This window comes from Beta vulgaris, chromosome 7 (assembly GCF_026745355.1).
Source record: "Beta vulgaris subsp. vulgaris cultivar EL10 chromosome 7, EL10.2, whole genome shotgun sequence".
Lineage (NCBI taxonomy): Eukaryota > Viridiplantae > Streptophyta > Magnoliopsida > Caryophyllales > Amaranthaceae > Beta > Beta vulgaris.
The window spans coordinates 40,703,913-40,716,167 of NC_079208.1; the positions used below are offsets into that span (position 1 = coordinate 40,703,913).

Consider the following 12,255-nt stretch of genomic DNA (forward strand, 5'->3'; position numbering starts at 1 on the left):
AGACTTTGCCATCACACGTCCTAATTCTGATGGACCATATACAACTTGTCTGACAGACTTCACCATTGGCCATAATAACACTTCCATCATCATGTATGTTGTTCATAAACCAATCCCTGCGTGAACACATATGAAAAAAAGATGCCACCGAATCAAGAACCCGCACATCCGAAAAATGCACATGGTCATCAAGAACCAGGGCAAGACCATCATTAGAATTCAAATCTTCTGCTGCAACAATAGCAAAACCAAACCTAGATTTATTTTCCTGATTGTTGTTTTTAGGACATTTCCTTTTTCAGTGCCCCTTTTCCTTACAAGAATTATATATATCACTAGATTTAGGACCTCTAGAAGACGGTTTCCTGGAATTTTTTCCCCAAATTCCCCTGTTCGTTACCTTGACTAGCTACTAATCTAGCATCCTGATCGATTGTACCTATACTAGACGTCTTATGGCGCAACTCTTTAGTGCGGAGAGCAGACCTGACCTCCTCTAGAGACATAATCTCTTTACCAATAATACAAGACTGCACAAAATTCTCACATGACCATGGTAAAGACACAAGCAAAATTAAAGCACCATCCTCATCCTCCACCTTAACATCAATATTATGTAATTCTAACAAAATCGTATTTAACTGATCTAGGTGATCCCTCAAAGGTGTACCTTCATTCATGCGTAGACGTTACTTCAAAAGCAACTTGTTGGTTAGAGATTTTATCATATACAAACTCCCTAACTTCAACCATAGACCAGATGTGGTTTCCTCCTCCACGACTTCAGTGATTATGTCGTCATCTAGACACAGCATAATCGTTGAATGTGCCTTCTCCTCCAGAACGGTCATCTCAGCGGTAACTGAATCCGTTGAATTCTTTGCCAAGGGTGCCTACAACCTTTGTTTCTTCAGTAAAACCCGCATCTTGATTTTTCACAAACTCAAACTGTTTCTCCCAGTGAATTCATCAATTTTCACATTCATCCTAGACATATTTCTCACTCAAATCGAAAACTAAAGCTCTAACACTAGTTTGATATAACGGATGTGAGAAAGAACAAATAATGAATTCAGAAAAGCAATAAACAACTTATAGATTTATATGGTTCACCAACAGAGTGTTGGCTACGACCAGGGGCAGGGAGAGAATATTGTTATTGATCTTGAGGAAAACCATAATCACAGATGTGATTAATGTTCTAATCCACCTACAAAAGAATTAGGTTAAAAGCTTATTTATAACCCAACTCGAAATCGTCAAACCCGTGTCAAAATCACGCCCGATTGGGTGCGCAAGCAAAATCAGCAGCAAACAATGAACATCTCGTTGGTCACCCGGGCCAAGCCGCCCAGGCGGGCGCCCCAGCACCCGGCCGAGGAAGCTCCGAAAACCTCTGTTTTCAGTGTTCTTTCACCAGATTCAAGGCACTCGGTCTTACAGAAAATTTAAATATACTCCAAGATTTTCCCAACTTCAAATCACTTTGGATCAATAAAAGACCTCCTTTTTTGTTTAGTTCTATAATCGACCCTAAAACTGAACTAGTACAATGGACAATAATGGACTAAGGTAGATGGGAAAAATAATTTTGGAAGACATTGTTTTTAGGAAAATTTGTCAGAAACCACCTTTTATAACCACTTTTTTGTGAGAAACCACCTTTTAAAAAAAATTGGTTAAATAGCCACCTTTTTAGTTCTTTTTTTTTTGTTAGAAGCCATCACTTGCGGGAATCCGGTGGTTGACCTCGATTTTCCGGCGTTGACCATTAGATTTTCTCCATTTTTCTAGATTTTCTCCTTTTCTTCCACATTCACGCTTCTCCCTTCTTCTGCTAGCATCTTCCTCCCTCGAATTTTCAATTTAGGATCGATTTTTTAATTATAGAATGATTAGTTTAGAAATGAAGAGTTTGGCCAAAATGATTGGTTATTACAATGGGGTTCGAGGAAGAGATTGAGGTGCTCAAGAGAGAGAGAAAGAGAGAGATGAAGGAAAATAATGGGTTTGGGGGGGAAATCGGGAAAAAAAGAAGAAAGAAGGGTGTTAAGACATCACGTGCCACGCACGTGATGGTCAACGCTGAAAATTGTCAATAAATGCCCATTTTTCGGCAACAGGTGGCTTCCAACAAAAAAAAAATGAAAAGGTGGCTAATTAACCAATTGTTTTAAAAGTTGGTTTCTCACAAAAAAGTGGTTATAAAAGGTGGTTTATGACAAATTTTCCTTGTTTTTAAATGACAAAAACAAGAAAGCTATAGAACGAAATACCATAATATCGACCCTGAAGAAAAAGGGAGAGGAAAAAGAGATAAGTTTCTTTAGGCCATAATTGATGCGAGTTGTATACAATTAAACTAGATTTTAGGTCTGGGGTACACTCCAAGTACTTCTTTTCAGTTGGTAAGATGAATGCATAACCAGTCAAGTTTGCAGGTCAGACTCATTGGAGGGAGGGGGGATGGTAAGGGAAACCTCACCCCAAGAAGCCCATAGTGGGATTTGATACCATGACCTTGAAGTCATGAGGCCAAGTCTTTACCACTAGGCAAAGCCTTTCTTGGTATGGTCCAAGTACTTAGAATTTACATTTATTATATTTTACTTTAAAATGATAACAACAAATATCACTTGGTTTAGTAGTTAAAACTTTAGTATATAAGCTTGAGATCATGAGATGAAATCTTATGCAATGCATTTACCATTTTTATTTTCATTCTATGTGAATTACATGGAGTAAAAAACCATATGAAAGAGCGTCACGTCACGTCACAACGTTCCTTATTTGGAATGCCTTTAGATTAATATATTAGTATTAATAACACCATTAATCGCGAGTGATATTTTGCCTTTGATAGACGATTGAAAATGTACAACACCCATCTTAAAAGAACTTGATAATAATATAATTCCTTCGTTTTTAAAAAGATGCAACATTTGTATTATGACAACTATTCATCTATTAACCTTATTTCATATTCTCTCATAAATCTATAACAAAAGATATAGTCAAGTGGGATCATCTTATTTAATTCTTCTTAATATATAGTTTTAGGCAAGATTGGCCTCACCACCACAAAAATATGGCTCTCGTGCACCCAACACCTTTGTCTAGTAGCCAAAATACCACGAACTTTGGTCTTAATTCGGTGTGTGTCATAAATGATGTCGGAGCCTAAAGATACCTTTTCATAATACCCCTTAACCTTCCTGAAACATTTTTCATATTTCTTCGTGAAGAAGAAAAGTTTTTGTAACAACCTAGGTATGCAGGAGTCCGCTAGTAGATATTGTCCTCTCTAGGGCCTAGCCCGCAGGTATTTGATTTGCTGCAGAATCAAAGTCCTACCCAAAAGACCTCTACTAGGTTGAGGTGTCCCTCTTAATAAAGAAGGCTTCGTTCTGCTCAACTTTAGATGTGGGATAGCCAAGATCTTAGGCATCTTCTTCCCTCCTTTAAGGAGCCTGCGTCTCCGTAGGCACTACAGGACATCAAAATGGGCCCTGCCTTTGATACCATCTGTTGTATCGTGAAAAGCAGTGCTCTTGAGAAGTTTAGTACCAAAAGCCTTCTGAAACGCCTCCTAGAAGTTGGATAGGAATCTTGAATCCTTATTAGAAACTATGTCTGAAGGTACTCCATGAAGTCTAACTACATGCTTAATGTAGGCCTTTGCTAGTTGCTACATCTTCCAATTCTCTTTCATAGGTATGATTACAGCAGATAGGTTGAAGCGGTCAACTACTACCCAAATTTACCCAATCCTCCTCTTGTCTTTGGCAGCACAGTGACAAAGTCCATAGCTATTGATTCTCACTTTCAAACTAGAACATCTAGGGGTTGAATCTTTCTCTGAGGTCTCTTATGTTCACTCTTGACCTTTTGAAAGATCTTAGCTATCCTACGTCGTAAGTTGAGGATAACGAAACCTTCTTTGTTAAGAGGTGGACACCTCAACCTAGTAGATGCCTTTTGGGTAGGACTTTGGTTTTGCACCAAAGCAAAACGTTGCGGGCTAGGGCCAAAGAGGACAATATCTACTAGTGGGCTCCTGAACACTTAGGGATGTTACATATGGTATCAGAGTCGGGCCATTCCGATGTCCTGTAGTGCCTACAGGGATGCAAGTTCTTTAAAAGAGGGGAGAAGGTGTCTAAGATCTTGAATATTCCACATTGGAAATTAAGGAGAATGAAACCTTCTTAATATAGAGGTGGACATCTCAACTTAGAAGAGGTCTTTTGGGTAGGATTTTGGTTCTGCACCAAAGCAAAACCATGCGGGCTAGGGCCCAAAGAGTACAATATCTACTAGTGGGTGTTATAATTTTAGACAGAGAAAGCTTGAGATTGGCTACTAGTCATCGGAGATAAAATGTACATCCAGCGTCATTCCTATACTGCACCCAGAACAATAGTTCATGGTGTTTTGACTACTAGTCAAAGTTTGTGATGTTGGGTGAACCCGAGCCATAGTTTGTGGTATCGAAGCCAATTTTGCCATACTTTTGTAATATCAACTTTTTTTATAGATTTACTTATACACAATTAAAGATATTAAGGATCAAAATAGTGTATTGGATATCGTGTACAGAGCAAATGCTGCATCATTTGAAGAAAAGAGGAATTATCTAGCAATAATTGCGAAAAAAAGAAAAAGAAAAAAAAAACTAGTGGTACATTTTAGTCATCTAAATATCCAATACCCTCTTATTGAATCTAATAATGTAGTGTCTGCCTTTTCTTTCTTCGCTTCAGAGCTCTAGCACGACAACTGTCCAAATAAGAAGAAGAAAAAAGGGCGAAAGATACATTAGTAAGCAAAATTGGTACAACGCATGAGTTAGAATAAAGAATAATAGTGTCACATTATTTCCAAAATAATTTGTTAGGTTTACACCATGACATCCTGAATCAATTTTAGATCATGTAATGTTATAAATTTTAAGCTTATTTACAAGGCAAATTCTGCAATATGCTCAAAGCTATTATTTTGAAATTAAAATGAGCAAATCATTATCACTTACTCATTATATCTCTCAAAATAAGCAAAAGATAACCTGAAAACCCGAATGGAGCATGTTTATTTGGTATATACTGTAGTAATGAAATTGAGCATCATTTATAAGCCGGTTGACATTAAATAAAATAGGCATATATTAAAAAAAAATTCCACCATATGAAATTAAGCAATAAAAAAACAACTGACAATAGATGCGGACTAGCTCAATTGGTAAAGACTTGAGTGATACCTAAACCCGACAATTAAATTCTTGCTTACATTCGCGCCCTTTATGACTCTAGTCTTTATTGCTCAAAATAAGAAGGGAAAGAAAAACAAGATAAAAGAAAGTGACAGCAGAATAGAGCTTACATTCATCATCTGTTGTGATCCAACTCCCTGTCCTTCGACAAGATTCATCATACTTCAATGTTGGCGGAGCTGAAGCTGCAGAGCAAGTAGTGGAACAATTACTCTCTACTTCCCATCTTAAGCTTATCTTTGGAGATTCAATGCTAACATCATCATCCAATCCTCCTGACTTTATTGTTGCTGATTTATTCCTAAAGTGCAATACCTATAAAACAGACAAAAAAAGGGGTGAAACATCCCAAAAACAGAATAGAATAGTCATATACGATCTTGTTGAATTTGTTCAAGTATATAAACTCAGTAAAAGAACTTTTCATAATTATAAGTCCATACTTAAAAATAGTAAATGGTCACATTGTTCAGTGTTGTAATAACAAGCGCGATAGTCAAACTGTTGTAACTAAAAACGAGAAAAGGAACTGTATTATTTTTACCTTTTTCCCAAATTTTCCTCCTTTGTCAGACTTAGCAGCAGCAGCCCATCTCAGAAGCTCCTTCATCCTTGAAAGTGTCTTAGCTTTATTACTTTCTCCTTTATTAGATCTCTGTTTCTTCTGATCAGACGATCGACAATGCTGCTGATCATCTGCATTATTACATGTTGATGACAACGACGACGAAGACGAAGAAGTTGAATCATTAATTGGCAAGACCTTATTACCAACATGAGCACTTGAATCAGCCTTAAGATTTTTCCCTAGGCCGGCGCGAACAATTTCCTCCTTCAACTTCATTGAAAGAATATAATGCTGTTTTTGGTAATCACTGCAGTTGCTTATTCTTCTCTGATGAAGTGTTGAAGAAAAATAATTACTTCTTGAGTTTCCTTTCTTAAGTAAGAAAGTTAGATACCTAAACTTCCTACAATCTAGTGAAGTTTCTTCAGGTTTTTGGAATTTCTTGTAAACCCTTTTCTTCTTGTAAGAAATCACCTCTTTTGATGTTTCCCTTGCTGCAATAAACATCAGAGAAAATTGGCATTTATCAATATATATGTCAAAATTTAGAATAAGCGCGACAAATAATAGGAATTTCGAATTTTTTCTAAGGTGTTACCCTTAGGAGATTTGATCTCTAAGTTGGAGTGGTGATGATTTATATCCTGTTTATGATCTTGTGGTACCTTGAACAGCCACTGAAGAACCTGTTATGTGAAATGCATGTGTTTTGAGCTTTATTTGTTAGCATATATAAAAGTGTAACAAAAAACAAAGGATTTTGGTGATCGGATCATATATATAAAAGATACTACAAAGCTCACCTGCATGGCAATGTATTGCCTTTTATATTATTATGAGACTTTCCTGGCTAATCTTTTAATGAGAATAATCAGATGAGTAAAATTTATTTATTTTTGTGTTTTTTGCTTTGGGTTTTTTTGTTCTTTTTTGGGTCAACTCGACAGCACAAAGGAGATCTATCTGTGCTGTCTTGTGAAGCAAAAGATTCCTGTCTAAGTTTTTTCAACGAACTGTTGTAAGAAGAAGACAATTATTGGGGGAGGTTTGTGTGTAAAATCTAAGGAAAACTGGTAGGAGGCAACTAAGAAGTGGGGGGGCTACTTGGCCTTGTGATGCTGCATAATTTGAGGAGGGATTGTATTATATACTTATGTTGTATACTTCATATATGGGAGGTAATATATAGTACTCCATATATAAGTTCGGGCTCCATAGTGAATTAGGTGCTCCCTCTCACGTATTTTGCACATTTTATATTTTGCTCAATCAACAAAAGTGTATAACAAATATACAAAAATATGTGGGTGAGACTTGGGAGCAGTAGTTCTACATGCTCTTTGGAGCATTTAAAAATGGATTACGCTATATACAATCCTTAGGATTAAGTAGTATTTGGTCTAATGGTTTGATTTGTATCTCACAACTTTGAGGTTGTGGGATCAAACCCAACTAGAGGCACTTTGTGGCATGGGTGGGAATTTCCCTTACCATTCCCCCTACTCCCAAGGGCCCTTGCCTGCAAACCCGGGCCGGGTTCCTGGACGAGGTTTCGGTCCGATTTAGGACACCTTCTCCTTATCTTACAAAAATGCAACCCTTAGGGCTGCATATAATAAGACATAAATACACTACCTAAAATAGAAATAAGTTGTGACTTTTTTTTTTGAAAATAAATAAGTTGTGACTTTATGAAAAGATTATGCATCAATCGATGCAATAAATGATTAATTGATGCATTTTTTCCTTTTTAGCTTCTTAAATACAACCATAAAGATTGCAGATAACTTTTCCCTGTCATATTGTCCGAATCATAAAAAGATGACGTGATTCTTTAGAAACACCTTTATAGATCAGATCACTTGATATACTTAGTGGCGTATTAACAAGTCTCATGAATGAATCATTAAGATAATAAGAGATAAAAAATGACAAATTTGTTTAGACATTCAACTATTATATGACTATATACTTTTAGAAATGGTACAAAGATGTTAAGGATCACGAATTTGACTACTAGAAACAACAATGAACCATCTTTTAGGCACGATACGTTTTCCCAAAAGCAATATTCTCACCCTGAATTTGAGCACGGATTACACGGAATTCACTCTCGAGATACAAAGAAGAAACAACGATGATCACGCTCACTATGATAATCATTAAATGAGAATAAGTGTGTGAAAGAATTTGATGTGATGAACAATAAACTTGTGCTTTTCAAGAGAGAGAGTTTTCTCTTGTTGCTTTCATAAATATATATAGTACAATGAATTAGAGTTTTGAAACACAGGAACATCCGGTATTACATGACAAATAACCGTCACAAACCAACCTAAGAGATGCGAAAATAAGACATCGCAGAGGAGGAGTTGGCGCTCCACTAAGGAGCCGGCGCTCCTCGCGCACTCTTGTCAGTTTTCGCGTTCTTCAAAATCCCTGCCAATTCTGACCGCTCGCTCTAAACCGAGCAAACGCTCTTTCATTAATGTAATAAATATATTAATAAACTCTATAACTCATGTTGATTCGAGTCACGCCATCATAACTATTGCGACTCAAAACCACGTGACATGAAACCAATACATCTAATACTCTAAATCTCCAATAATATTAACTCTAGACTTTGGGAATATAGAGAGATTATTAATTTATGGTGAAGAGGAAATTTAGGTTTTTGGGATTGGCCTTGTGGGCCTTGTTTTCAGCCATAAATTAGATAATTGACTAAATTTACGCCCAAGAATTAATGTGGTAATTAAATCTTACAAACTGAAGGGGACATGCTCCAAGGGGTGTAGACTTGTGGACTGAATTTGGCAAAATTGAGTTGTCTTTCAAGGAAGGAATGATTTGGGTAAGAAAGGGATGGGTATGTGGTTGTTTAACCATGAACTGATGAATCAGGGCATTTACTACGTACTCAATAACTTGTGTTCTTGTGGTACATGCCTACATTTATGCCAACTTTGTAGGAATGTTAAGTGGAAAGAGCTATACTTAAGATGATACTTCTAAAAAGTTTCTAAAGTTTTCTAGAACAATTGGTTCTACAAGCTGTAACTCAGTCCTTCTCATAAATGACTAAGGTAATAGGTAAATGTAGAGCAGTTGGTTGATACAGAAGAAACTGGTAATCTTATGTAACTCACAACATGCTTGGTATAAGATTCTTAAGGGTTGGAAATGAAAACCAAAAAGAACATTTTTGGTGTTACATGTTATTTCATAATCAAAGATGAGGTGATGGTTTTCGTTTTATGAGGAATATTGTTTTTGCCGCTTAATGATTACTCTCCTCAACCTTATTGTCACATAATATGAGCCTCTTCGATTCCATTTCCCCACCCTTTTAAGTTATTTCTGTACAAGTATAGAGAATAATTGTGTTAACCTAATGTGGTTAACCCTGACATTCAAAATATATATATATATATATGTTTATAATACAGGCTTATGACTAGTTAAAGACTATTCTATCCTTTTACATACAATGTTATCCAATAATTTCTTTCTATGATGAAAGTAAAAATCCAATAATTATTGTTATCATTCTTTCATTATATCATTTTATGTGTTAAACCAATGTTTAGTGTATAAGACCGTTTATTAATTGCACCATACAAGTATGACGACCTCCGGTTCATTTTTGTTCTTTTTTATTGTTTAACAATTATTACAATTCCAAATGGCCAATCATTAAGCAAACAAATACATTTTTAGTTATTCATCATCATGCACAACATAACTAGATCACTTGTTATCTTTTACAATTATTATAGCATTTATTCTTGCACTTTGGATTCTGCTTTTTCCTGTCTAAGTTAATTAAACAAATTTGTGTCATTATAATAAACTTATCCAAGACGTACATGTATTATTAATTGTATTCCAAGTTTCACCTCTTGGTAAGGTGTATTCTTTTAGATACCTAGGTATATGATGGACTCTCTCGATTGAGGTTTCATCTCATACATCATTACATTGCCAAGGTATACAAGTCCCAAAAGATGAGATAAAGGTATGTTATTTTTACCTTATTTTCAATTTTTATAAGAAACGATAAGTTTAAATAATATTAGATAAAGCCTAATAGAGACTAATAAAGTCTAATAAATTCATATTAGTTCAGTTCGGCAAAAATAAGATTTGATACACCCACAAGATAAAGTATAATAAGTTTACATAAGATCTAATAAGGACTAATGAGTTCTTATAAATTCAGATAAATCCAGCAAAAATAAGTTGAAAAGAACGAATCCAAGGAGTCAAACATATATTTGGGTGTGAAAGGTAAATGTATTACCACCTCATCCAACACTTTTTTTGTCCCAAGGTCTAACTAAATTAACAATCGCCTATAAATTCATGTTTCTTATCTATAGTACTACTAAAATTAGATCATTATAGAAACAAATTGAAGCAACAAATTTTTGAACTGTTGAAAAATAGCAACATATATTATTTTTCGGTTGCCTACTATAAAGCGACATGTTTTACACTAATTTTCCACCTAATGAAAGCAACATATTTTAAATTTTTTGCTATTTGAAACCAATGGTTTCATCATTTGTTGCTTGACGATATCATATTTCGATTTGTTTCCATTTAGCAACAAACTACGATGCCAAATATTTCATTCATTGACTTTAGAAACAAGTAATTTTACTATTTGTTTTTGGATGACACCTTATTTTCGATTTATTTCTATTCAACAACAAACTACAATAACCAATATTTGATTTGATGACATTAGAAACGTTTAGCTTTCTATGTGTTCCTGGATGGCATCATATTTTCGATTTGTTGTCATTTAGACACAAACTAAGACAACCATTATGTAATTTGTTGATAGTCACGACAATTAATTTTACAATTTGTTGCTAGATGACGTCATATTTTCAATTTGTTGTCATTTAGTAACAAGTAATGGTAAAGGGTATCTGATTTGTTGCTATTAGAAAGAAAATATTTTATTGTTTGTTGCACAAACAACATCAGATTATTTAATCATGTCCCATATCGAAGAAATATGAGTCATAATTTCAAGTATAAGCTAGAGCACTTTCTCATAGTATTATCAATTCATTTCCAAAATATCCTTCAAGCTTGTAAGTAGACCGATTCTCCTACTATTTATTGATTGCTCTAACACATCTCTTACATTATCAAACAAATATTAGAATAGATGCAATATGACCACAAATTTATTTTGAATTAAGTTGCTAAAATCATATGGCGACAAGCCTTTTAGAAACTACTTTTTTTTTTGTTTCCAGTTTGTTGCCAACTCAAATTGGCAACAAATTTCTTGTAAATAACAACAAATTTTAACAGTTGCTAAATTAACTTATTTTTGCAGTGTAGTAACTTAATTATGTACCCTATCTCATATCATAAGCTAATTAAGGTGGTAACACCTCCAACCTTGCCCCCTTTCTACTAGGGCATGGGGTGGTATACCGTATATTGATGTGGTAAGATTAGCACCTTACCACCCAGAAAATCTTCAACATGAGAATTCGCTTTTCCAATCAATAACTCAAAAGTTTTTAAACTATATTGTATTAGCCTCATGATTTTTTACTTAATGTCTTAGTATATACATACGTAAAATAAGGACCTCAAATTGATATATTGTATCTTATGACTAGCACCTCACAAGAATTATAACCCACAAAAAAAACCTACTATAAGAAGATCTCAAATTATTATTGCTTTCACTTTCAATCTCTCTCAAAGTTATAATTTCAAAATCTAATACAAATAATTGATGGTTGAGACTTAAGCATGTGAGAAGCAAGATATCTTAGGTGATGAAAACCATGTTGGCAAAAGGGGTTGTTGGATCTCTAGTGGGTCATTATTGAACAAACTAATCACCGATGTTCACATGGGAGTGACAAATTTTACAACAAAGTCATATTATCCTTAATTTAATTAGTTTCTAGTTTCTTATTAGTTGAGAAAATTAAAGGTTTGTGCATGAGAAACTGGCATGAGAGCTACTTGTAACTTCTAAGTCCTAAGTTTGTGTTTGAGCTTCACTGAGTTTTCCTTTTCAAAATATTCTGAGGACACACAGGTGGGATGATGTGTCTCTTTTCTCTCCATCTTTTGGTATTTAAGATGACGTGGCCTCATCTGAATGGTCAAAGCTGCTGGATCCGAAAGATAAAGACTCGAGAGGGAATACAGGAAGATGTCCCCCATTAATTATTGAGGAATTTAATTTAGAAGAATAAACATGAATGTTAGGGAGATGTTACACACTACACGGGTGTATGTGGGCCACATATACTAAATGTATGTGTTACTACTAACATGTATACCTTTTCTATATGTTACTACTAAAATGTATATTGTTACTAAAAACATTACAAACTCACAATCGTTTGAACCTATTTTGTTATTCAAC

General features: G+C 34.9%; 1 protein-coding gene across 1 annotated transcript; it reads right to left on the reverse strand.

The window, feature by feature from the left end:
- Nucleotides 1–4,242: 4,242 nt before the first annotated feature.
- On the reverse strand, nt 4,243–7,102 carry LOC104899442 (hypothetical protein). Its single transcript, XM_010686638.4, has 5 exons — nt 6,641–7,102; nt 6,436–6,523; nt 5,814–6,331; nt 5,380–5,584; nt 4,243–4,779 (listed from the first exon to the last, which is right to left on the reverse strand). Exons 1-5 carry the CDS (start codon nt 6,644–6,646, stop codon nt 4,760–4,762), a joined length of 837 nt encoding a protein of 278 aa, XP_010684940.1. The 5' UTR covers nt 6,647–7,102; the 3' UTR covers nt 4,243–4,759.
- Nucleotides 7,103–12,255: the final 5,153 nt, after the last annotated feature.